At 37.4% G+C, this 24,159-nt stretch overlaps 4 protein-coding genes across 7 annotated transcripts; 3 read left to right on the top strand and 1 right to left on the bottom strand.

Annotated features, from left to right (window-relative positions):
* Positions 1 to 1,331: 1,331 nt before the first annotated feature.
* zc3h7bb (zinc finger CCCH-type containing 7Bb) lies at positions 1,332 to 12,138 on the bottom strand. Of its 2 annotated transcripts, none has more exons than XM_079476282.1 (22): positions 11,883 to 12,138; positions 10,648 to 10,718; positions 10,504 to 10,540; positions 10,183 to 10,380; positions 9,911 to 10,069; positions 9,688 to 9,768; positions 9,556 to 9,615; positions 9,390 to 9,432; positions 9,069 to 9,313; positions 8,659 to 8,953; positions 7,475 to 7,533; positions 7,259 to 7,358; positions 7,007 to 7,168; positions 6,595 to 6,800; positions 6,392 to 6,492; positions 6,084 to 6,265; positions 5,281 to 5,357; positions 4,944 to 5,197; positions 4,668 to 4,773; positions 2,632 to 2,740; positions 2,358 to 2,488; positions 1,332 to 2,250 (listed from the first exon to the last, which is right to left on the bottom strand). In XM_079476282.1, exons 2-22 carry the CDS (start codon positions 10,704 to 10,706, stop codon positions 2,212 to 2,214), a joined length of 2,703 nt encoding a protein of 900 aa, XP_079332408.1. In that variant the 5' UTR covers positions 10,707 to 10,718; positions 11,883 to 12,138; the 3' UTR covers positions 1,332 to 2,211. The 2 variants fall into 2 exon arrangements, with proteins under 2 accessions (XP_079332408.1, XP_079332409.1); XM_079476283.1 differs by having other exon boundaries at positions 10,648 to 10,708; positions 11,883 to 12,095.
* Positions 11,256 to 15,459, top strand: cby1 (chibby 1, beta catenin antagonist). 2 transcript variants are annotated; one of them, XM_079476285.1, is made up of 5 exons: positions 11,256 to 11,349; positions 13,756 to 13,853; positions 13,936 to 14,041; positions 14,121 to 14,233; positions 14,314 to 15,459. In XM_079476285.1, the coding sequence occupies exons 2-5, from the start codon at positions 13,776 to 13,778 to the stop codon at positions 14,392 to 14,394; spliced, it is 378 nt and encodes a 125-aa protein (XP_079332411.1). In that variant the 5' UTR covers positions 11,256 to 11,349; positions 13,756 to 13,775; the 3' UTR covers positions 14,395 to 15,459. The 2 variants fall into 2 exon arrangements, with proteins under 2 accessions (XP_079332411.1, XP_079332410.1); XM_079476284.1 differs by lacking the exon at positions 11,256 to 11,349 and adding an exon at positions 12,981 to 13,465.
* Positions 15,460 to 15,541: 82 nt separating this feature from the next.
* On the top strand, positions 15,542 to 19,016 carry slc16a8 (solute carrier family 16 member 8). Its single transcript, XM_079477065.1, has 5 exons — positions 15,542 to 15,710; positions 16,437 to 16,667; positions 16,753 to 16,896; positions 17,047 to 17,880; positions 17,956 to 19,016. The coding sequence occupies exons 2-5, from the start codon at positions 16,451 to 16,453 to the stop codon at positions 18,138 to 18,140; spliced, it is 1,380 nt and encodes a 459-aa protein (XP_079333191.1). The 5' UTR covers positions 15,542 to 15,710; positions 16,437 to 16,450; the 3' UTR covers positions 18,141 to 19,016.
* A 1,017-nt stretch (positions 19,017 to 20,033) lies between these two features.
* On the top strand, positions 20,034 to 23,825 carry pdap1a (pdgfa associated protein 1a). Of its 2 annotated transcripts, XR_013787726.1 has the most exons (7): positions 20,051 to 20,329; positions 20,647 to 20,729; positions 20,849 to 20,917; positions 21,710 to 21,834; positions 21,908 to 22,059; positions 22,373 to 22,968; positions 23,286 to 23,768. XR_013787726.1 is itself a non-coding variant. In XM_079475927.1 (6 exons), the coding sequence occupies exons 1-6, from the start codon at positions 20,317 to 20,319 to the stop codon at positions 22,405 to 22,407; spliced, it is 477 nt and encodes a 158-aa protein (XP_079332053.1). In that variant the 5' UTR covers positions 20,034 to 20,316; the 3' UTR covers positions 22,408 to 23,825. The 2 variants fall into 2 exon arrangements, 1 of the variants encoding a protein (XP_079332053.1); XM_079475927.1 differs by having other exon boundaries at positions 20,034 to 20,329; positions 22,373 to 23,825.
* Positions 23,826 to 24,159: the final 334 nt, after the last annotated feature.

The following is a 24,159-nucleotide window of genomic DNA, read 5'->3' on the forward strand; positions in this document are numbered from 1 at the left end:
TCCTCAGAGTTGTGTGCAAACCAATTACATTAGTCCCTATCTTAACAAAAACAACCGGGGAAATTTTACAATACGCTTTCATCCCCTTCAATCTATTTTCTAACAGTTTATATATCAATATACTGAAAGAGTAGGATTATGTGTTATTCATAATTGTATATAAATGTGGTATATAAATTGTATAAGGCGCTATGCAGACAAACATAAATATCCATGTATGCTTTGTGTTCTGTCCCAGTAGAGCAAATACACAATGTGTACTGAATTAAAAAGAGTCATGGAAAGTGTATTTGCTAGTTAAGATGTCACATTCTATAAAGCCTGTACAACTAAAATGAGTGTCCCATTCGCCAACAAAACAGAGAGGAACTCAAAAATAAAACAACTTCGTCCACTTATTTCCAGTGGAAATCGATCACAAACAGACCGCTATCCGAAAATCTCAATTATATAATCAGATTACTTTCTTCTGGACAGTTCACCAAGCATACATAGACATAATTCACTGTTAAGTATTATATTCATACATGGATACATATATTTAAAGTGTTATACATAGCAATTAACATATACATATATCAATAGCATATAGGAGGATAAAAGTAGTCATAATGGCAATCATTATCATTACTGTCATCATCATCATCATAATAATAGCGGTAGTAATAATAAGATTCCTCTGTAAAAGCGTACAATTAGGTCATTCCAGAATGTCCATCATAGTATCCAATCCAGTTAGAATCACTTTGTATCTTATCAATAGTATTGCTACAAAGTCTGATGACCCAAATCGGCTTCTTCACATCAAAGTTTTCGTATTCTCCATAACACATCATCTTATAGCATATTTCACATCAAATACGTTCCTAAAACATTTGAGGCAGTTTGGGACAGCAAATTCTTGTCCTCACTAAACTGACAATCCTGGAATGACTCGTAAAGAAAAAAGATCACTAACCATCTAATAAGCAATACATGTCATATAGCATAGCTCAATAGCAAGAATTTCTATGTAATCAATACAAGGTAAGATTATACTTAAGCTTAACTGCTAAGTTATTAATAATCATTAGTAGTATGCCATGATAGAAGATATATTTACGTGTATGTGTGTGTATAATTATATATATATATATATTTATATATATATCATGTCCACTAAGTGTAAGGACAAGGCTTAATAAGGGTAGCACACGTCTTAACAGTATATTATTGTACTGAATGCAACTATGCATAGGCAGGCGCTGGCAAGTTTTGCCTACTTTCCTGCTATTTTGTCTCCAATCTTGCTCAAAATGTGACATCAATAAATGAGGCACTCGACCATGCTGAACGGTTGAGTTTGCAGGATTCTCATTTCAGTGTTTTTATGGATTGTATAGATTATGCACTCCAATCTACAAATCAACACAGAACTATTTTACAACCATCACATGATCTGAACTACATTCAATCTAAGCAAAAACAATCATTGTAGAACTGCAACCAAATGGCCAGATCACACTGGACCGGGGCGAAGAACTAGTGCCACTCACTTTGCAAACAGCAATCTAGTCATTTTGTTTTCCTCTTCACTATACACTGACCCATGATCACCCGATTCCAACCCGAATGAGAAAATGAAGGGGGTGGGTATTAAAGTTATATATAATTGCCTCATGTATCAAATACATTCTACAGCTAACAAATCTCATTTTTGTAAATGCCCACTGTTGGCTATACATTCAAACTCCTCTACCAATATGGCAGGAACTGAGTTAAGCACCACAACATAAATCTGCGATTTGATGCTGCATAGCTGACCAAAACATGAGTGGCTTCTTAAATGGTGCTTTAAACTGACAGGTGGGGGAATAAACTTGCAGATATTAAAAAGCACTATGGGAACAGTGAGGTTTGAGGGTGTGATTTCATCAGCAACTCAGAAAACTTTGTCTGCTAACTTTGATGCAGGAGTAACAGTGTGCACTTTCACAAACATGACACCTGTGATTCTGTGCCGGGTGTCGTGTCGGTGAGTGTGCAGATGTGTTTGTTAATGAGTAATGAAGCAATGAAGCATGTGGTGTGTGAAATGTGGCAACAATCCGGCAGTCTGCCCTGCAGGGCAGCAGAACCTGGTACTTCCCAGAGTGGCACTGATATAGTGGGGAAGGGCTTTAAAAACCAACATCCGAACAGGAAGTCTCATCCAGACAACCATGTCTTGGGTCACAGATCCCCTGCACCTCCAGACAGCCGCCGCGCAACCTGTCAGCAAAAAAACAATATTTCTGAAACATTATTAGCTTTTCATATTCTCCATCCACGTCATGACACTAACAATAACCAAATCGCTTTTCAAGCCAGCCACCCACCATTGACTCAGAATAGTCAGTTGGCATAGCGATCTGTTTTTCTTCTGGTGGAGTCATGAGGGGGCCATCTACTCTGCGATTTTGATTGGTCAATGATAGCCACATCTCGTACATCTGCTGCATGTCTCTCACTTGAGCGAACATAGAAATGCATTGCTTACATTAAAAACACAGCAAAGGATCACTGAGGTCTCAAAGTTGGATGATATCCAAAACAGAGAAAGTATTATTGCTATAAATAATGTAGTTGATGAAAGTAAAGTCAGATTCTTACAACTGTTGTTTTTCATATAGGTCCACACATCCCTCTCTTCCAAACTGTGTGCAAAAGAGCAGTTCCCGATATAGTGGCACTTCTTCTGTTTCATGACGTGAACGCACATCTGCAGGCACAAAAGGAATGGTCAAAAATATGCAGTAACAGTATTTGCCAAAAGGGGCGTATTATGTAACAACCCTCCATTTGACAAAAAGAATAAATCTGCTTTCAGTGCTTCTCAAACTGTGGATATTGAAGAGACCCCTGGTGGTAGGCTAAATGACAGGACATTAAAATCTATATATTCATTTTGTATTTTAAATACATTTTGAAATGTTATACATGATTGATAAATACGGAGTTCATGTGCAATTTTAAAATAGTATGAATTATTGTTTATTTCTGGCCGAGCGGGAGCAGACAGACATTTGTGAATCTCTCAACGCGATTTAGTTTTGACGCATCACTTTGACAAGAACCACTGCAGTAAAGTGCGAGTCTAATTGAGTGTAAACAAAACTTGCATATCTGTCTGTCATATACAGCTGTTCTCTGCATGTTTATGAATATATTTATCTTCTGTGTTAATTATTCTAATGTCTGTCTTTAATATAGATTTATTAGCAAAGTTAATAAATCCCCAATAAAAGTAATTTACAGAAAAGTGTTTTGTGTCCACTATTTCTGCAGACTAACTTGGTTACTTAGTAACTTCGTTTGAAAACAGCTGGTAAATAAAAAAGTGTTGGATGGTGAGGTGGGACAAGGATCTTATCATGGGACAATTAAAGAGTCACAGATGTACTATTAATTTGAGTGTTTACTCATGTGATCATCAGGTGGTTCTTGGAACAACTAATTTGATTAAAGGTGGTACTTTTGTTTGAGAACCACTGGTCTATTTGATTGTCCGTACAATACTACATTTTTAAATTGTGTCATTGAAAATGTATGAATAGTAGTAAGTACTGTAAATTGCACAGTAAACTATACATTTTATCATTTGTGCCTACATCAGTGGTGTAACTTTGTTTTGAAAAGTGGTGGGGACAAAAACGACAAAAACAATACTTTTTGTAATAAAAGCACAAAAAAATGTAGGTGGCTCCTCCCCCAGAGTCCCTTTATCAGCGGCTTGAGTGGTGTAGTGAGAAAGACGCAGGATAACTGATTTAGACTCGGCAAACACACTCTTCAAAATTTTCACATAACATGTCAGATCAGCTTCCATTTGTTTGGAAATATATCATGTTTTCATCAATAGATTTAAAACATGTTGTGCTTTTTAATATGTAAGGATGGCTGCTGCTTTAAGTAATTAAACATATTAAATTGATCAAATAAAAGCTACTGAAACGAATGTGTGTTTTCCCCATGTTAAAAATTTTTGAAATGTATTAAATCATCCAATAGACGATAGCAACCGCAAATTGAGAACAATGAGGATGAATATAGCATGACTTGAATAGCCATTTTGTAATACTTTCATCATTTTGTTAAAAATAAATGCCTTTACAATCTGATATATGTGATAGGGAAAAAGTACAGCAGGCCCGAACCCGCGACAACAAAGTGAGTAACGCGCTTTACACCACTGGAACAGATTGCATGTTCCTTTTCTACATTTTGTCTATTGCAGTCTGAAACTGGTGGGCGGAGTTAGAATAAATAGCCTCTGCTTACAAGGCGGGCTATTTGCGCTGAAAATAGACACTCCGTATGGAGTTATTTCTTCCAATAAGTTGTGGGAACAAAATTGACTTTGAAAAAAGGGGTGTGGACATGTCCCACCCGCAAATTACGCCTATGGTTCCTTGCTATTGTGTTAGTCCCATGTCCTTTGTAACACTTCAGATTCTCTTTTTACAATACAGTGTGAAATATTTTCAACATGTTTTTTATTCATTAGTCATTATTTGTTATTTTTATTCATTAGTCATTATCTGTTATTTTAATTCATTAGTCATTATCTGTTATTTTTCAGCAGTGATTGACTGAATGGGCATTACTTAAACAATTTCAAGTTTCCACCCCTTAAAGGAACGACTTACATCATATTGTTGGGGGTAGGTACGGGAAAAAGGCAGCGGTCGCACAACCACCCACTTTTTCTTCTCAAATGATTTCACTAGCAACACTCTGCGCTCTTTCGTCCAGCTGCAACACAACAAAGCATTTCACATGACCTTCAAATAGTTGTTGTCCAGTTACAGCAGGCTCATTATAACTGTTCCAGTAAGCCCTACAGTCATTTACATCTTTGATGATAATGTCTCGTGCAGCAGTAATATTGCAGTAATATTGCACCTTATATGAAGAAAACTAACCTGTGTCTGGCTTTGGCAGTGCAATACTTGAGTGATTTGTCTGGTTCGTTGACCTGGCCCTCCCTCCAACACTGTCCACACACAAACTTCATTTTCAGATTCAGGCCACGCCCCCGTCCGCATCCCACCAGTGCTCCTCCAACCCCAAGACTGTCTCCTCCCCCACTGCCCACACCTCCAGAGACAACCGAACTACTGCTGACAACGCTGCTGTTGTTGCTACTATTGATGTGTTGGTGGGGTTCAAGCATTGGCTAAATGTGACAGAAGAAAAAACATTATTTCTCCTTTTTTCCTTTGTATGGGAAACAATTACATAGCTAGTTCATATCCTCACCTTTTGCCTTTGTGCATTCTGTTCCAGTCTGTGCCAGTGTCTCTTGGACTCCTGCACCATCTCCTCATGGGTAATACCTGAACCAATACATGGGGACAAACCAAATTTCTACCATTAGTTTCTTCTCTAAAAAGATTTTCAGCCAATTTCTGAGTCAACTCCCTCTAGAACCTTGTGATAAGCGTCTCACTTTGGTTTGGGTGCAGGGTGGGTGATCCTGTTTGGAAATTATTTTTGTCATGTTGGTTGGAAATCTCTTTACATCTTGATAGCCAATTAAAAATATAGTGGTCAAATAATAATCTTATAATTATACATCATCTGTGAACTGGCCGAACGCTGTGACTGGTCATGTGTAATTTTCAGTCAATGTATTTTGCATACCACTGCACACCCTGTTCACGCAGCTCACGTCCGCTGTGTGACAATCAGTAATTAACATCGGTTCAGCTTTTACACAACGGGAGAGCACCCTGCCGGACGATCTGAAAGATGATACCATGGTTGCTCTCTTTCTTTTGGACAGGTATGTAGATGCTTCGAGAAGAATTTAATGGATTAAGTTTGAAATTCGTAACGTGGATTTACAAAATACCTTCATGTGTTTGGAGGAGGCGTGGCGAATCGCATAGAGAGTGGGATTATAATTTCCTTGCTAGCAGGCTAAAATTAGCACCTTTCAAAATCACCCACCCCACCTTCAAAAATTACATTGGTGTACATAAACCACCTAAACATAGATACATACAGATGTTTGCATAAATGCATATACTGTACATAATTCAAGTGTTTGTCTTCTGTACCTGTGTCCTGCTGTAGCACCCAACACTTGAGTTCTATAACAGAGTGTGCAAAGGAACAGCTATCCTCCCGCTGGCAGCCATATCGCACCTCGTGTCGACACACGTCAAACTGGCAGAGCGGGTGTAAAGGGCGTACTTTACTATAGCGCACGTTTGCTGAACGAACCACGTGCACCAGGCACCTGTCGAATTACACGGTTTCATAACATGAGAAACGTTTGAAAAGGAATATGATGTAAAAGACTTAAATGTAAAATGTAACATTTTCTTTAATTAATTTTAGTATGGTGATGGATAAAAAGACTCACTTGTTATCATCAAAAGGATGTCGTGCAGTAAGGTTGGAGCATACGGCGAGGTTTTCTTTGCTTCGCTTGCTAATAATACGAGGCTTACTGTCAAAACATTCCTACAGCAGACAAGAACTACCAGTCAGACAATCTAATAAATACGTAAAGCACGTGGGTATGAGAGAGGTATTAAATATCAAGGGCTAAAAGTGTGGCATTACCTCACAGAGGAACATAAACATGCCCATGTGGAGCTGAAGCAGACGGGTGACGCTGAGGGCCCGTCTTTCATTGGTGCCCAAAGGGTCGAACAGAAGCTCACGGCTTAAAGCTCCCTTCCTCTCCTGGGTCCACACATCTATCTCCTCTTGACAATACGCAAAAGTGCAGTTCTCACCATACTGGCACTCCTGACGCTCCTGTACCTCTGCACATAAATTAGACGTCAATTTTATCATATGATTAACAATATTCAATGTTACAACAAAGCTACAACAAAGCCACTCATGTTTATACCTAGGATAGCAAATGAAGAAGAAAAGTCATCAACATTGTGTATTCCTAACTGAAACATGTCTGGTACACTTTCCACAACAATACATCATATATCTGCACGATACATTTTTGTCATACCTTTGCAGAGAACAAATGCACCAAGGAAGTTGTTACGAGCAGGACGGGGTCGCACCCTTTTCCAGGTAGGGTCGTCTGCCGATTTGAGGCGACAGAGAAGCACGTCTCTCTTACACCGATGAGCTGCATCTGGCTGATAGTGGTAGTCCATGACCCGGGGACCTAAATAAAAAAAGGCCAAGTTTTGCACGTTATTACAGGATAAGCTGTGAAATTCCTCACATTAATAGACTAAGTTGAAGGGTGTAATACCTATACGACTATAGCAGGCATTACAGGCCTGTCTAAACTCGTGGGTGGCAGCCAGAGGGTTTCGTGACAGCAGAGAAAGGTTGGTACCTGTTGGGCCGTTCTGTTGGGAGCAAAGAGCAATTCTAGGATCAGGACAGCAAAACTGAAACTAAATCTTTATGAGTGCAAGTCTGGTGAATATGAGCCCTTTCCAAGAATAAAACAAGCAAGACTTACTGCATTGGTGGAATTATAATTTCTCAAACCAGGAATGAAACTGTGAGATATTCGTCCACCTAAGATTGTCAAGAAGGACAATGAATGAGATTACGATGCTTGCTGAGTATTTTCATAAATAGATTGGAGAAAAATATTTGCAATGCTTCTTTTTTTTTTTTTTTTTAGGACAATACTGATTCATACATTGACATTTTGCTTTCTTTAAATGTAAGTAATTGCACAACTTTATGTTTTAAATTGGTCAATTGTTAAATACTGTAGGTAAATGCAAGATAAAAAAACTTAATGTTTGGAAAGATCAAAGATGGCACTGGATGAAGACAAACAATACCATCATTGTTACAGTCACTTAAGTACAGTGTATGGTTCTAAATCCACTCAACAATGGGGTATATGCATACATGACGATGATTTACTTCCGCTAAAATCTAAAAAGAAAACTTTCAAATTTCAGCGAACCGACAGCACTAAGGGTGAGCATTGCCTTTGTGATCATGCCTCGAGTAAGTGCAAGAGTTCACTTTGCTTTTACTCATATTTGTGTACCTTGAAACAAATAGCCTGAAGTGCTTCTCCTTTTTGGTTGTCGACGTATGGCGAAGTGTTTATATAGTTAGACTCACATTGTTGATCGTAATCCTATGAGACATCTATATGAGATTTTAGCAGAAGAACGTCATCCACCCGTCTGCATATACCCCATTATATCAGATAAAACCAGATACAGTGCGGGACTGTGAAAAAAACAGCGTCTCTCACAAAACAAGAGGTATCAACCTTTTCTTTGTATGTTTAGTAAATCTGATTCATGCTTAAGGTGGCAGATCCACTGAGGCATTATAACGCTTCAGAAAACAGTGTTTCGAACTATTTTAGCCGCGAGGTTTTGGTTACTATGATACGCTGAGCGTGGAAAAATCACAGAGCTGCTGGCAGTTTCAAAAAGCATGGTGGTTCCGTTGGAAAAATACAGAAAAATCACGCAGGCCGCAGGCAGAAACACCTCGGTGGACACATCCCCTTAGGCAGATGATTAAATTATGCTTTGATCAATTTAATGTTTATATAATGTAGGTAACTTAATGTACCTTTTAGACCATATTAAACCATTGTCCCGCACAAACATTATTGGCGTGATTTAAATACAAGTATACTAGGTTAGTCAAGACTTCCTTACTCACCTGGAAGTGTGTACTCGGAGAGAGAATCTAATCCGCCTGTGCTAAGAGATCCACACCCTGCCTTCCCAGCACTATCGCCTGTTCCTGTCCCAGAGCTGAAGGACCCGAGGGAGTCCATCATCTGAGAAGGGGCTTCACTTTGATCCAGCACTGAGAAGGGCTCCAGTGAAGGGAGTGGACTGACAGAGTTGAAAAAAGGAGTTGAGGAGGAAGCTTGGACACCAGGAGAATATGCAGTCCTCAAACCCACAGCTGTATTTGGGAGGTTAGTGGGAATGGCTCCCTGAACTGGGTTCTGATGGAGAAACAATAAGTACTTCATTTAAAACTCTTACATTTTAAAAGAATGATACATATATGCTGGATTTGTTTTACGTGTCTTTATGTCCCAATGTCTCCATTTCACTTACCACGCTGACCTCAGCTCCCTTAGGAATACCTTCGAGCAAGGTGTCCAGACATTCCTCATTCATCCCACATTCATCCATGTGTTCAGATACAGGCACAGAATATGGTACACGCCCTGAAGGCTCCTGGTTTGGGCTGTCCGGCATGTCTTTGGACACAATGGGGCTCAGTGAGGGCATTTGTGGGTCATCGCTGACTGGGATTGGTGTTGCCAGAGGTGCAGGGATGCATTGGGCACTAGACAGGTCTACAAGATAAACATATTTGTTTTGTTCGAATATTTATTATAGGTGCACATGTAAGAACAAATCCAATAACCCTACCTGATCCAATATCAGTCAAAGATTCAAGACCATTTGATGACATCTGACAAAAGAAAACACAGAAAAGTTTCCAAACTGAATCAATAACACATGCTTCTCATTTTTACACAAACTAGCCAATCCAAGGGAAGATAGGATTTGTTATTAAGCTACGATTAATACTTGCCTCCCTTGTAGGAGAATTACTTTCACCGTTGCTGTCTGCCCCAGATGACGTGGAATCAAGCTGCAAAAAAGGAAAAGTAAGTTATATAAACTCTCTGCTAACTTACATTAAACAGGAAAATGGAGAACAAACCTGAGGGCTGACATAGGCTTTGCGGATTTTCAAACCAAGTTTGTTGGCTAGATCCTGTGCGAGCTCACTGACCTGCCTGTCCTGTATAAAACAAGACAACAACCACAACCTTAATGATTAAAGTTGCATTTACATTTTGTAATTTAGCAAACGCTTTTGTCCAAAGCAACAAAAGAAACATTTATGATACATATCATATAAAAATGATTATATAAATGTATACATGAGGGGCAGTGAGTAGACATCCAGTGCCACACTCATACGCCTCCCTGAGTCGGCCCAAATGTCTCAGACAAAGTGCCTTTCTGTAGAGTGCCCTGCGACTTCCCTCTGACAAACACAGTGCACTGTCACAGTCCTGCACTCCCCGTTCATACTCCCCCTAAATATAAAACAATTGAAGTATTACACATCAAAAACTGCTGCATTCTATTAAAAGCATTTTTAGCGACAAATTTGAAGGACAAATCCAAAGTAATGGTGAAACCAACTTACAAGATGATGGTTCGCAGCTGCCCTGTTTACATAAAGGCCCTCTAACAGTTCTGTGGGAATGACCAACGCTTCAGACTGAGCATAGCGAGCCACATTTATTCCCTCTGTGTAATGTTTTAATGCTTGTCTCCAATCCCCATCGCGAAACACCGCGTTACCCTCATCCAGCAAATTACACACTAGCTGAGTCAGAAATGCCTAAAGAAAAGACAGGTTATGTTCAAATTAAGCTTAGAAATGACAATAAACATGTTTAATCTAGTTATGGCCTTTAACGCTTGGGAGCTTGTTACATATACAAAAAATGTGAAATGCTCTGACCTCATAACTCTCAGGCTCAGGGAAAGGCAAGGATGACCTGTGGAACAAAGAAAACGTTTTTAACACAGACCAGAGGTGATGGAAGAACTTAACATTATTAATATTATTATGGACAGTACAGATGAGTAAAGTCTATAAACTTACTGAATGAATGCCAAAGACTTTTGTATTTCCTCTTTACGCTTCTGTCGTTCTGAATCCATAGCTGTAATTTACTAGACGTTATAAAAGCCTTTTAATACTTTGAAGTAACAATTTACCATTACTCCAGTATTATGTAAACCACATATTAGACAGGAACAGTTTATTTTCCGAAATTCAACAAGCAGGCGAAACATTATTTTCTGGAGTGAAAATGTTTCGTCATTCAAGACTAAACAATATAAACTTAACGGTAACACTTTATGTTCTTATTCAATAACACAGAATTAAAAATAAGCAACATGTTTTAACAGCATTTTAGCCATTATTCATGTTCGTTATTACAAATATAGTTCGCTTTTTGTAGTTACTGAGCGTGAACTAATCTTAACAGATACGTCTGTTTTGTATTGTTCATTGTTAGTTATTGATATTTTAGAAGCAGTTACAAAATGAAGCCTTATTGTAATGTTCTACCGACTTATTTACTCACAAGAAAAGCAACAAACCTCACAAGCACAACATGTAAACATTACAGAAATGTTATCTTTAAATTGAAGGCCCAGAGTGATATTAAAGCAAGTCAGAGCACATCATCGGGCTCGCCTAGGAAAAAACATCCACAATGCAACTCTCTCATGACTGGAGAACTTCTGAACCACTAACGCGAATGCTTTAGCCGTATTAAAATTCCCATCAATATATGTAAGAGAATATTATATAACGAACACCGCTTTAACATTAAACAAATAACTGTCAAAGAAACGTACTAATGAGAAAGTTGAGCGATACAAGCATCATGTTAGCATTAGCTTTAATGCTAACGTTAGTTAGCGCTCGGCTAGCTCGCTAATGCTGTCAACTTCAGGTTTGTTTACACACAATTTGTATCAATACTGAGCTACATTTAACATTACAAAACACCGCCAACAAATATCAAAAATATGCATGTTGTTCTCTTCTTTCAGTTCGATGTTTTTGAATTAAACTGGAACGAACACGTCGCGTGCCCGTTTCACATTAAAAAATTATTTGAAGTCTTATGATAGCTAACTAGCAATGCTACATTTCCCGAATTGCTGTAGTGAAGGTCTGAAGATAATTTTGTTGTTTGTTACTTTATCAAAAGTATTTGCTAACAGCGGAGGTTTAATTTGATAAGCGGCTTGTTAGCATCTATTTCAAAAGTGAGCTAAGTAGCAAGCTAAAATAGGAGCTTGCTGGGTGATTCTACCCACCTATGATTTCTTCTCCTCCACCAGTGAATGTTTATTAAAGCAATAAATCCTTTGAACTGTCAGGTTTACGGTTAAACTGTTTTCATTCCTTTGAAATCATACTTTTGATTATTTCGCCTGCCTCAAAATAATGGACAGAACACGTCAGACTCCACTGAGGAGTCGTTTTCCCCAAGTTGCGCTCAAGTTTAACTACACCATCCAGACGTGCACGATCCTAAAGGCAGAGGGAGAATTTTTTATCAACGTGGAGCCTTCAGCCACTAGGGGCATGCGGCCCTTTTCTTAAAAAGATCCAGTTTACACCATGATAATAACGTGTAACTCAAAGCTTACTTTTGCTTTTATGCGTATTTTCTCGAGACATGGCTTCTCACTGATATTGTGTTGCTCGTTTAGATCTTTACATTCACAACTTATTCCGTGTTATCAGGAAATATTCAATGATATTTTATTTTTATAGCGCTTTTCACAATGTGCATTATTCCTAGCAGCTTTACAGGAGAAAATAAAAATAAAAACAGAAAAGGTCAAACAAAGTATAGTGCTGGTTGTTTGTAGCAAGATCATTCTAAAAAAGCGTTGTTAAGGGAATTGACCAAACATTTTAAGCTAATCTAATATCAAGAGTCTCCCGCTGAGCAAGCCAACACGGCCCTGCTGAGGAACCCAAACTCCAATGATAAAGGAATGGTTAAAAAACCTCGGAAGAAACCAGCCTCAGCCGGGAGGGCCAGGTCCCCTTTGACGTGTCACAGCTGCACTCAGGGACTGATGAAAAGTTACAGTGAAATGTTTATGAATAACATGGATAGCTTATTAGTTGTGATTTGGGAAATATAATTTGTTGAAACTCTTTAGGGCTAATTTTGTGACCAATATCAGACAACAGAAGAATGTTATAGCAGGGAAAATAGTAATGATGTAACTGAGTGCAGCTAAAACGTCAAACTGCTTGATGTAAATTTAGCATTACATACTAAGTATTCCTTAACTGTTTAATCCCTATGTGTTTATCTTGCTTTGTTAAAACTGTATATTTCAGTTAAGTTAAAACTACACAACAACAAAATATAAATTCGTGTGCGCATACCTACTGGCTGTGACATCAAAGTATCGCGAGAGCGATTTAGCTCGCGGTACTTTGACCTCGGTGCACGCATGAAGTCTAACAACCCGATTTATGAAATACGACGTCAGCCCCAGTTTATGTGGAATTTACATGATTTGTATTTAACATTACATGCACTGTTTTGCTTAGGTTTAATATTAAATTATTTATTAGTCTGCGGCTAATTGAGCTCACCTTACAAACAAAAATAATCTAACGTTATACTATAGCAGGTTGTGCAATCCCTTCAAGCTCTAGATGAAGGGCGTTTGTGCAAAGCGCTTTGTAATTGATACGGATTAACAGATTTAAAGCAAATGTTTTATATTTAATTTTACACGATACTTTTAACTCATAAAAACGGTATTTCCTGCGTTGCTAGGCTCCTCCGGAAGGGGCCGTTTGTTTACACGTTTCATTGCATACATCGGGGCATGAATAAAGCAGCTGTGGAGTGATACTAAACAGCGGTGTAAGTGTGATATTTTTTTCAAGAGGCAAAAAGCAATGAAGCTTAAACCTTATGTTAGCCAATATGTGTATAGTCAACGTTACTCTGCATGTCACATGCTGAGCGTAAACTGTTTAACATTTGCTTCAGCCTCATTGTCTGTATAAAAGTGTTTTTTTTAATTAATGTTAGTTTGTCTGAATATTGATATTATTTTTGTCTAAGAACTAAAGCGTTTAATACTACACAGAACATCGAGAGGTAATTCCTTGAAAAGCATTGAATAGAGTTGTGTGTTTCTGTTGATGTAGGTTGACAAGTCAAACTAAAAATGCCTTTGTTTGGCAACACATTCAGTCCCAAAAAAACACCTCCTCGGAAGTGTGCTTCTCTTTCTAATTTACATACAGTAAGTACAAACATGGCTTATAATGGTTTGATTAAAATCAATTATTCATCCTGTCCAAACTGATTGTTTGTGATTTTGCCAGTTGGATCGGTCTACCCGGGAGATAGAATTAGGTGTGGAGTATGGAGCCCCAGTAATGGATATTGGTGGCCAGAGCTTAAAATTTGAAGATGGACAATGGATCTCAGGTATTGCACTGTCTATAATAAAATACCAGTTTAAATAGCATCTTGTATTAGGAATGCGCTGAATGTGTTTCAATTTCAGAGTCGTCAGGTAATGTATCAGGAAAAGAGATGCAGCGGTTGAAGAAGAGAAATCTACAGTTAGAAGAGGAGAATAATCTTCTTAAGCTTAAGAATGAGGTTCTTCTTGATATGGTGAGTGTCAGGTAAATGTAATGCTTAAAAATGGCTAAACTCATTAACTTGCACAAAGTGAATTAACATATTTTCATCAGCTTTCAGAATCAACAGCAGAAACATATCTAGTACAGAAGGAACTTGAAGATATGAAGAGTAATACTAGAAGAAGAAAGTGACAGATGTGAAAATCCTTTTTAAAGACCTTGTACCTTGTCAACTATCAGTGATGTTCTAATCTATTGTTTGTTTGTTTGTGACAAAATTTTTGTATCACATTGTATATTTTAATTAAATTAAAATAAGACTAATTAAAATCTACTTCATTGCTAAACCAATAATTTAAAAAATACTTGATGTAGTTTCAGTTCCTTTTATAGGGCCAGTGTATGAAATCTAGGGGTGATAGCTCACTCCACTCCTCCTTTTCGAAGTACAACAGCAGCTGACACAGAACTGATGTCTTCACGTTTTCGCTTATTTGCTGAAGGAGATAACATATTTTCAAAACGCACTCTGTAGAGCAGTTTGTCCGTTTAGGGCTAGAGTAGAAACAGCATGGTCGAATTCCATGAAAGTTGTATCTATACAGTAATAGCTCATTCTAAGCTCGATCTATTACCCCTCTGAAGACATAGTTATCTATATTATATTGACTTTCTATCAATAGATCCTCCAAATAAATTGCTCTGCTTCTTTAAATGCTTATGGTGCTTTCTGTCTCTGTGTTTTTTGCATTGTATGTGTATTACATTTTAGTAACTAATGCTCACTCACAGCATGTTTATGAGAAAATATCGCTCTTGTCAAGTTATTTATTCACAACTACCCAGGCATAACAACTCTTTAATTTAGTGGCTCCAGTAATTTATCTTTCCTAAAATCACCTTGCAAATGTGCTGCTGAATGTGTATTTAAGTTACAGGAAACAATTACACTCTTTCTTTGGTTCACAAGTAAGATTATGCAAGAGCTGTAAAGGTTTAAAAATGCACATGCAGATTTAGGAAGATTTTCATGGAGTGTGGTTTTATTAATCCACAATGAATAATTTCTGTACTGATTTAAAGTGTTGCTGTTATTTGGAACAAAAATCACATGAAATATCTTGCTGTTAAAATTTTGTCGAATCTGCAAAAAAACATTTGTTATTGTAGTACCCTTGGTTTTCTCTACAAATCCCCACAAATGTAATGATTCCTAATTATTCTTGTTTTAGGAAAACATAAAACAGGTAAACAACCAAACAAGTGTTCCGCATCACTTATGCTGTCCAGATATTTTACTGCATTTCCTTTAAATAAGCGACTTTGGGTATTACAGATCATAAGTAGGAGGGACAAGAAACAGGAGGTTTATTTAGCAGATTATCTTCCTAAACAATTCAAATACACAACGCAATGGGGCTTGGTTTATAACACGATATACTTAGGAGGAACAAGGCCAAGTTTTTACAGACTCCTGAATAGTTTTTCTGTGGAATATAACAGGTCGGGTAAGAAACTTACTTCTGTTTTGAGTCTATAAACAAAATTGTACTCAAGCTAAAGTGCTAAAATGAAATAAATGACTATGGGGATAATCAGTTATTTGAGTGGTTGTGTCAACTGTACAATAAATATACCTGGAAAATGTCCAGGTCAGAGAGAAAAGCTTTAGCATGTTACTAAAGCTTGTCAAACAATAACCTTTGATACAAACAAAAATAACAAAACAAGATTTTAAAATGTACCAAAATTAACCAGCTTACTTCAAAGGTTGAGCTGAACTGGAATGAATCAAATGACAGTAATGCACATACTGTAAGAGGCATAAGTGGTAAGTTTGAAAGGAATCAAACATCATTCACACCTCTACCACACTCCTAATTGTACAAAGGAATGCATTCAAATGAATCAATATTCTACATATTTTCTGAAAATATGAAAACTTCAAATTATAGCAAGACATTTGCCATATAAGAACATGGATAAACTAAATATTACATTTTCCTCTTTTGGGTTTTTCTTTTAATGTAAAGCTGCTTTGAAACAATGCAACACTGTAATGGTATAAACATAAACTTTCATTCAGTTTAAATCTATGTGATGTTACGTCAGTTGTAACAGTCGATACAGGAGAATTAAAACAGAATATTAACCTTGATAAGAATGTTCAAACCTTAAACATCCAGTCTCTTTGCAAAAACGTGTGGTAATTATATAACTTCTTTCATTTGCAGGCCTATAAATAACTATGGGAATGAATGTAGAGGATAGAGAGGCTGTACGTCCTCCGGACGGTGGCTGGGGCTGGGCTGTTCTGCTGGGAGGTTTTGTCATCACTGGCTTCTCTTATGCTTTCCCAAAAGCTGTAAGCGTTTATTTTAAAGAACTGATGAAGGACTTTAACTGTGGATACAGTGACACAGCCTGGATTTCATCCATCATGTTAGCCATGCTCTATGGCTCAGGTAAGACACAGTAAATCGAATGCTGGTCTGTAAAACCTTTCAAAGATTGAAACCTTTAAAAGTAAACGACTTAATTCACATCCAGGGCCGGTCTCCAGCATCATGGTTAATAAATTTGGATGTCGTCCAGTCATGTTGGTTGGCGGATTATTAGCCTCAGGAGGGATGATAAGTGCATCTTTCACTACCAACATTATCCAGCTTTACCTGACTGCTGGTGTCATCACAGGTGAATAAAAATATATTGTATATTTTTATGATGTTATTTCTATACATTCAGAAAACAACTGGAAGTTATGTTTATTAATAAATATGCTATTTAAAAATTAATAATAGTTGCTTCCATTGAGTAAAAGACAATGCTTTTGTCTTTTCAAAGGTCTCGGCCTAGCATTGAACTTCCAGCCATCGCTGATAATGCTGGGGTCTTATTTTGACAAACGCAGACCATTGGCCAATGGACTGGCTGCAGCAGGAAGCCCCGTTTTTCTGTCAGCCCTTTCTCCATTAGGACAGATTCTGCTGAACCGTTATGGATGGAGAGGAGGCTTTCTCATCATGGGCGCTCTCCTACTAAATTGTTGCACTTGCGGAGCAGTCATGAGACCACTGCAATGTAAAGAAAGAAAAACGAGGGCCAAAGGAGTGGCCTTTTCCAAAGAGCTCAAAGAAATGCTGCCTTCTAAGGCTGGACAAGAGAGTGAAAATAATAATGAAGGAAGGCCCAGGAAAAAGAAGCTGTTGGACTTCGGTGTACTGCGTAACAGGGGGCTTATAATCTATATTATGGCAAAATTTATAGTTGTTCTTGGACTGTTTGTTCCAACTATTCTCTTAGTCAACTATGCTAAGGACCAAGGAGTGCCGGACCAGGATGCTGCCTTTTTGTTATCTATTATAGGATTTGTCGACATCTTTGCACGACCCACGTGTGGAGTAGTGGCTGGCTTAAAATTTGTCCGACCCAAGATGCCATATTTCTTCAGCATTGCCTTGCTTTTCAACGGCCTGACAGATGTTTGTTCAGCCACAAACACAGATTACAAGGGGCTTGTTATATTCTGTGCGTTTTTTGGACTCTCCTATGGGATGGTGGGTGCTCTACAATTTGAAGTGCTCATGGGGATTGTGGGGACAAGCAGTTTTTCAAGTGCACTTGGGTTGGTGCTCCTCATTGAGGCAGTTGCTGTGCTGATCGGACCTCCCTCTGCTGGTGAGTTATGAAGAAAACACCATGCATCAATTGTGAAGTGATTAATTTTTATTTATTTATGCACTTTTACCACAGGTTATTTGGTGGACGCCTACAAGAACTATGAACTTATTTTTTACATGGCTGGAGGTGAATTGATCGTGGCTGGGGTATTTCTTGCAGTTGCATCTTTCTGCTGCATTAAACAAAAGAAAAGCAAAGACTCAACTCAGATACATCATGCTGAAGAAGACAACAATCACATTCAGCATGAATCCTAAGAAATTGCGAGAGTTTTATCTTTCGTTAACATTTCTGTACTGTTAAATTGTTCAGTTATGTGTGTTATTAAAGGAATAGTTCACCCAAACATAAACATTTTGTCATCATTTACTCACCCTCAGATTGTTCCAAACCTGTAAAGATTTCTTTGTCCTGCTAAACACAAAGGAAGATATTTGGAAGAATGTCAATAACTAAACAGATCGCATCCCCCATTGACTCCCATTGTATTTATTTTCCCTACTATAGCAGTAAATGGGGGATGAAATTGGTTTGGTTACTGACACTGTTCCAAATATCTTCATTTATAATAAAATGTATAAAGGCTTGCAACAACCCGAGGTCTAGTAAATGATGACAGAATTTTAATATTTGGGTGAACCATCCCTTTACAGTCCAAGTGAAATTAAAAATAACATTTCATTTTGTAATGAAATATTGCAGTGTATAGAGTAAATAGCTTATCAATGTGGGTCCTTTTCATTTTAAAATTAATGTACGCTCACAATCTTCATTTAAAATATGAAAATGCACTTACTCCCTGAAATGACTATCCATATCAAATGACGTAAATTAGACGGCTTGGGCAGGGCATCTGTTATCTCGTGTATAAAAACAGCCATTGCATTTTCAAATGCAGCAGACTGACAGTTGAAGGAGAGGAGTTAATGGATGCTCTGCCCAAGCCGTCAAATATACGTCATTTAGACAGTCATATATTATGCCTCAAATGCGATAATCTTATCTGTTTCAGTGTGTTTTTAGACATGTTAACTCGAACACAGGTAATGTAACATTTATGTTAAATTGGCTTTGTTATGTTTGCATTCTTATATCTCACTACACGGTCATCATTAAAACCGAATCCACGCATTAGAAATGTTTTTTATTAAGCGCAACAGTGAGTTTTTTCTCCTTCAATTTGATTGGCTGAAAGTTCTGTCTTCTTTGATTGGCTGTATTCTGCGTAGTCTCTGTAATTTGATTGAATGGAACATTGACTAGCACTTGTTACCGTGTCCCGGGGGCTGCATTCTTTTTTTAATTGAACTTCACCAAAGAAATAGAAGAAGACATGTTCACATTAGATTAGATTAGATTAGATTCAACTTTATTGTCATTACACATATACAAGTACAGTGTAACGAAATGTAGAACTTCACATACAAGTAGAATTTAAGAAAACATTTTCATATGCAAAGTGTATAATGCATACTGGATGTAAAAAGTATATTCCATATCATCATCCCCATAGAACATATAAAATGATTGAAATGTACACAAGTAAGAGAGAAAGAAAAAAAGGGTAAGAAATTAAATTATAGGCCTACATCAGTTACAGTATATAAATTAAAGTATAAAGTAACCAAGGGTTTTTAGAATAGAATGTACTATCACTACCACGCAACATGAGCAGCAGGTGACGCAAGTAGAAAAAAATTACTTCCATATTTTTTCAAATGAGTAAAAATAGTGGGCGTGGCTTTCTCTGTGATTTGAATAGACGTAAACAATAATCCGTTGCCTTTTTAAACCCTCTAACACACGTCATTAAGATGGAAAGTCTTACGAAAGATTTCAGATTTCACTACAACTAGGGGACACGAATTTTAAAAAGAGAATGACAATTAACAATAAACGCTGCAATATTTTATGAAAATATAGGCATTGTATTTCTTTTTATTTAATTGGCACTTTAAAATACTAAACTATATTTGTGTTTAACATGAACGAAACTCTACACAATGGAATACGGTTTATTTCCATATATTCTAATCTATGTATTTTTAAAATATATGCTATACGTACGGAATATAGTAAATTGCTAAATAAAAAGTAGTCAAAAATGAAACAAGCAATAAAATAAAAGCACGTAACAAAACATCGTAGTTGGTGAAACTGTCCTTACGCGTAACAACAGCTTCGAATCGTGATTGGTCAATCCAGCTGTCAATCATCAACAGTAGATCCTGTGACGTCGCGCTCAGGAAGCGGCAAACAGTGCGCTCAACGGAATCGATTTAACTCGACAAGCCTACCTTAAATTTGTATTTAATAACATTCGTTTGAAAGGTCGCAATACAGTCATTAACTACCTGAAGATATCTCCAGTTTTAGAACCAAGTCTAATATTTTTCTTTGAGGTTTTGCCGTCCCAGTTTTAGCGTTATCACAATGCCGCGAGGAGGTGAGTGTCGTGAGCTTCGGCGCATTTCTACCTTTACAATCATTCTGCTGTAGTAATAATCTAACTAAATCACCTTGATAATGGTTTTATTTCACCCTTTCTGCCACTCGGTGGTCTTTAAGGGCTTGTTAACGGTCACACTCTCTTATAAATAGAATCGTGTAAACTAGTGCTAGCACGCCATGCAGCCACATGTGATTCACGGGGTTAGCTGCTGACGTTTAAAGGCCGTAACATTAGTCATTGACTTAAATAGTTGTGCCTACGCTGTCAATTTTAGTTTGTGTATAACTTTGGTCTTATACTTAACATCTAAGGCAAAAAGGGCCATAAGGGTCGTGGAAAGCAGTTTAGCAATCCCGAGGAGATTGATCGACAGATGAGAGCTCAGAAAGAATTGGTGAGTGTGCCACTGCTCATCATCTGTCACACGTGTAAGCGGAGGTGACGTTTCCTGAGCGTCAGTTTGATTGTTGTAAAGTCCTTTACTAAAGTGTGATTCTTGTGTCCGGGGTTTAGGAGGAAAACGAAGGAGCCGAAGGGGAAAAATCATCAGGATCTGAAGAAGAGAGCAGCAGTGATGATGAGGTATGACTAAGGTTTTATTTAAAGAAATAGCTCACCCAAATATAAAAATGATCTAATAATTGACTTACCCTGATGCCATGGTGACTTTTCTTTATTTGGATCTACACATTCACAGGTTTATGGGCAATTCCAGTGTTCTTGATGTAACATTTTCTTGGTTCTTGTCTTGTTATATCTTGTTGTTCATTCTCTCCTTTCTTACTCCAGCTTTTATTCTCCTAGTAGCACGGCCTTGTAAACTAACGGTTTAGTGTGTTGACAAAATGTTCATATGCTTCTACTTGTAAGTCGCTTTGGCCAAATAAATGTAATGTAACAAATGTAATTTTCAGTCAAAACTTCAAATTTAAATTCTCTGAGAATTTATTTATTACCAAAATATTGAATCATCGGTTTATTTTCTGAACCGAGACACAGAAAATATCAGTCTATGGACAAGTAGGGTTTAAATGCATGGGTATGAATGGAGACGATGGCTCTTCATAGACCACAAAATTGTTTTTACCTTTCACGTGGCCATTTATGAAAAATAGGATCACGTCCCAGACCGTTGTGGACGTGATGATCCTCTTACTGGACTATGCTATGGTTTTAAAAAAAAACTTTATTTAAACCATCAAATATTGACATCTAGCAGTGAAAACGTTTGGTAAAAACTTTAGTTTTCCATATTAAGAGCGACATCTTCATGGTATTGCCCAATGGCACTTATGATGACACTACAAAGGCTTAGTGGAACATATAAATTATCTAACTCCTTTGTAATTGTACTGTTTTCATTTTTCCTCAAAGCCACAAAAAAGGAAAGGTGTAGAGGGATTAATTGAAATCGAAAATCCAAATCGGGTCGCCCAGAAGAGCAAGAAAGTTGCTGAAGTAGATGTCAGTGAGCCTAAAGAGCTCTCACGTCGGGAAAGGTATATGCAGCCGCATGCATTTGAATTAGTATTTTCTTGATGTCTTGGTAAAGCTTTTTTTATATACGATTAGGGAGGAGATTGAAAAGCAGAAGGCTAAGGAGCGCTACATGAAGCTGCATCTAGAGGGGAAGACGGATCAGGCCAAGGCAGACCTTGCCAGACTGGCCATTATCAAAAAACAGAGAGAGGATGCGGCACGAAAGAGAGAAGAGCTGAGGAAAGGTGAGTTGATTTTTAAAATATTCGTTCTGTTGTTGCTTTAAGTATTTAGCCATCTGAATCAGTGCTAAGCTATATGAGGAACTGATATAATCGCAGGTGTTTGTGATTGAAATTTTTCATCACTCTAAAATAATTTTTAGAAATGACCTTATGCTGTACCATTTAAAGTCTGAATGTGATCTAAATTGAACCATTTTACATATTTATTATACAAATATAATTAAGACATTTTAAATAGCTTGCTATACCTATTCATTGACTACATTGGTAATACTGTTTGGTAAAAGTGTAACTTGTGTTTAATATTTTTCAGATAAAGAAGTACCAGAGCCAAAATCGAAACGCTAGCCTGACATCCACTCCACAGGGCAGGGTATTTCAGGGGGTGTGGGGTGGTTTGGGGTCTAGTTGGTTAAAGGAAACAGCTCAGGGGTATCCATACATTTCTCCTTCGGTAGAGGGGGATTTGGACGTTTATAGGAAGTGATCAGGACTGGATGCATGGTGTGTGAGCTTGTTTGGTATCGAATATTTCAGCTTTACTCACCCCATTCCTCCTCTGACACATTCACTGTGCTCAGACTCTAACGCTGCTGGACGTAATTCTTAATTTCCACGTTTCTGTTATGTTATCATCATCATTACATTACATTAGATTGAGATATTATGGAAAAGTGAGGTAGGGTTATCCATGTTCTGTTCTGATAGGGAGGTTTATGCAGCAAGATAGGGGTTTATCCAGAACAGTGAAACACTAGCCAGATATTTAGCATTTAGATTATGCCTCTATGTCTATCTTTGTGGCCTCATTTATTTCAGTGAAAACAGCCCTATTGTTTAATAGTAGGTTTTTTTGGTTTGTTACTTGTGTAATCGGGGCATGCTTGTTGTAACCTACTGCTGCAGGTTGCAACCATAACATTTAAAGAAATGGTTCACCTTCAAAAAATCTAAAGTCTTCATTTACTCACCCTGTTGTCAAGCCTGTGCGATTTTCTTTCCTCTACAAAACTCAAAATATATTTAGAAAAATTTAAGTAACCAAAAACCATAGGTTCACATTGACTTTCTATTGATCGAAACAAAACCAATGCAAGTCAATGGGGACCAATAGTTTTCTGTTACCAACATTTTAATATCAAATATCTTGTGTTCTGCAGAAGAAAGTCACACGGGTTTGAAATGTAGAATTTCATACAAATTCATACAGAATTTAAGTTTGGAAGGTGAACCATTCCTTTAAATGTTTTTTAAATGCAGAGAACAATGCAAAATAACCTGAAACTGGCACAGAATCAATTCATCAGTATTATATTTTCTGCATCAGCACACCTGACTGGATTGTTGCATGTTCTTCATAAATAACAGGAAAGAGTGCTCGCCATGTAAGCTCGGTAATGCCCTGTCACTCAGGGGTTTTACATTTGTCTTTTACTGAGATGGTTGTTTTTGTCATAACCAGGCCCACTGGTGTGTCCTCACATTGTTTTATGCATTAGCCTGACTTGCCTTGACCATTCAGGAAAGCAATATTAATGCTGATGGTGCAACATTTTCTTTCGCTCTTAAACACAATTATTTACAAACAGTTTTAACATTTGTAAAGCATTCACCAATATCGAAACGATTATTTACACGGGGTATAATTAGGAAGTTGGATGAATTGTTTATTTGAAATTGTTGTATACAAATAAATACATTGATGAATTAATGTTTTCTCTTTGACCTTTAATAACATAGCATTAAAATAATCTTGTGATGTTTTGAAACATTTGCTTTTATTATGGAATCACAGTTCTTTGCAGTTCAGTTAACATTTACATTTAGGCATTTGGCAGTTAAGTCTTTTTTCTTTTCACCAGAAGCCTAGTTAAAATGCTGTAGATTTTGCCTTAATGTAGTGTGAGAAGTAATGGAACATTGGGAATAATTGCATACAGACTGTATAACAATCTGATTATGGTTTATAATGCTTTGAAGATTGTTGGTAACCAAACAACACTGACCACTGTTGACTTGAATGTCTAGGATGTTTTGACTTCATACAATTAATCAAAGTATTATATGTTATACCAGGAAAAGTAATTTACAGGTTTTTGA

This window comes from Barbatula barbatula (assembly GCF_947034865.1).
Source record: "Barbatula barbatula genome assembly, chromosome: 16".
In the NCBI taxonomy this organism is placed as follows: domain Eukaryota; kingdom Metazoa; phylum Chordata; class Actinopteri; order Cypriniformes; family Nemacheilidae; genus Barbatula; species Barbatula barbatula.

Excerpts from the sequence above, each read along its gene's own strand:
- zc3h7bb (XM_079476282.1), bottom strand. The coding sequence starts at position 10,706 with ATGGATTCAGAACGACAGAAGCGTAAAGAGGAAATACAAAAGTCTTTG. Across the intron at positions 6,801-7,006 it reads TGCATTTGTTCTCTGCAAAG|AGGTACAGGAGCGTCAGGAG; the intron begins GTATGACAAAAA and ends ATTTATGTGCAG. Across the intron at positions 5,358-6,083 it reads GGTGCTACAGCAGGACACAG|GTATTACCCATGAGGAGATG; the intron begins GTACAGAAGACA and ends GTATTGGTTCAG.
- cby1 (XM_079476285.1), top strand. The coding sequence starts at position 13,776 with ATGCCTTTGTTTGGCAACACATTCAGTCCCAAAAAAACACCTCCTCGG. Across the intron at positions 13,854-13,935 it reads CTCTTTCTAATTTACATACA|TTGGATCGGTCTACCCGGGA; the intron begins GTAAGTACAAAC and ends TGATTTTGCCAG. Across the intron at positions 14,234-14,313 it reads ATGAGGTTCTTCTTGATATG|CTTTCAGAATCAACAGCAGA; the intron begins GTGAGTGTCAGG and ends TATTTTCATCAG.
- pdap1a (XM_079475927.1), top strand. Across the intron at positions 21,835-21,907 it reads GAGCTCTCACGTCGGGAAAG|GGAGGAGATTGAAAAGCAGA; the intron begins GTATATGCAGCC and ends ATATACGATTAG. Across the intron at positions 22,060-22,372 it reads GAGAGAAGAGCTGAGGAAAG|ATAAAGAAGTACCAGAGCCA; the intron begins GTGAGTTGATTT and ends AATATTTTTCAG.
- slc16a8 (XM_079477065.1), top strand. The coding sequence starts at position 16,451 with ATGGGAATGAATGTAGAGGATAGAGAGGCTGTACGTCCTCCGGACGGT. Across the intron at positions 16,668-16,752 it reads AGCCATGCTCTATGGCTCAG|GGCCGGTCTCCAGCATCATG; the intron begins GTAAGACACAGT and ends ATTCACATCCAG. Across the intron at positions 16,897-17,046 it reads GACTGCTGGTGTCATCACAG|GTCTCGGCCTAGCATTGAAC; the intron begins GTGAATAAAAAT and ends GTCTTTTCAAAG.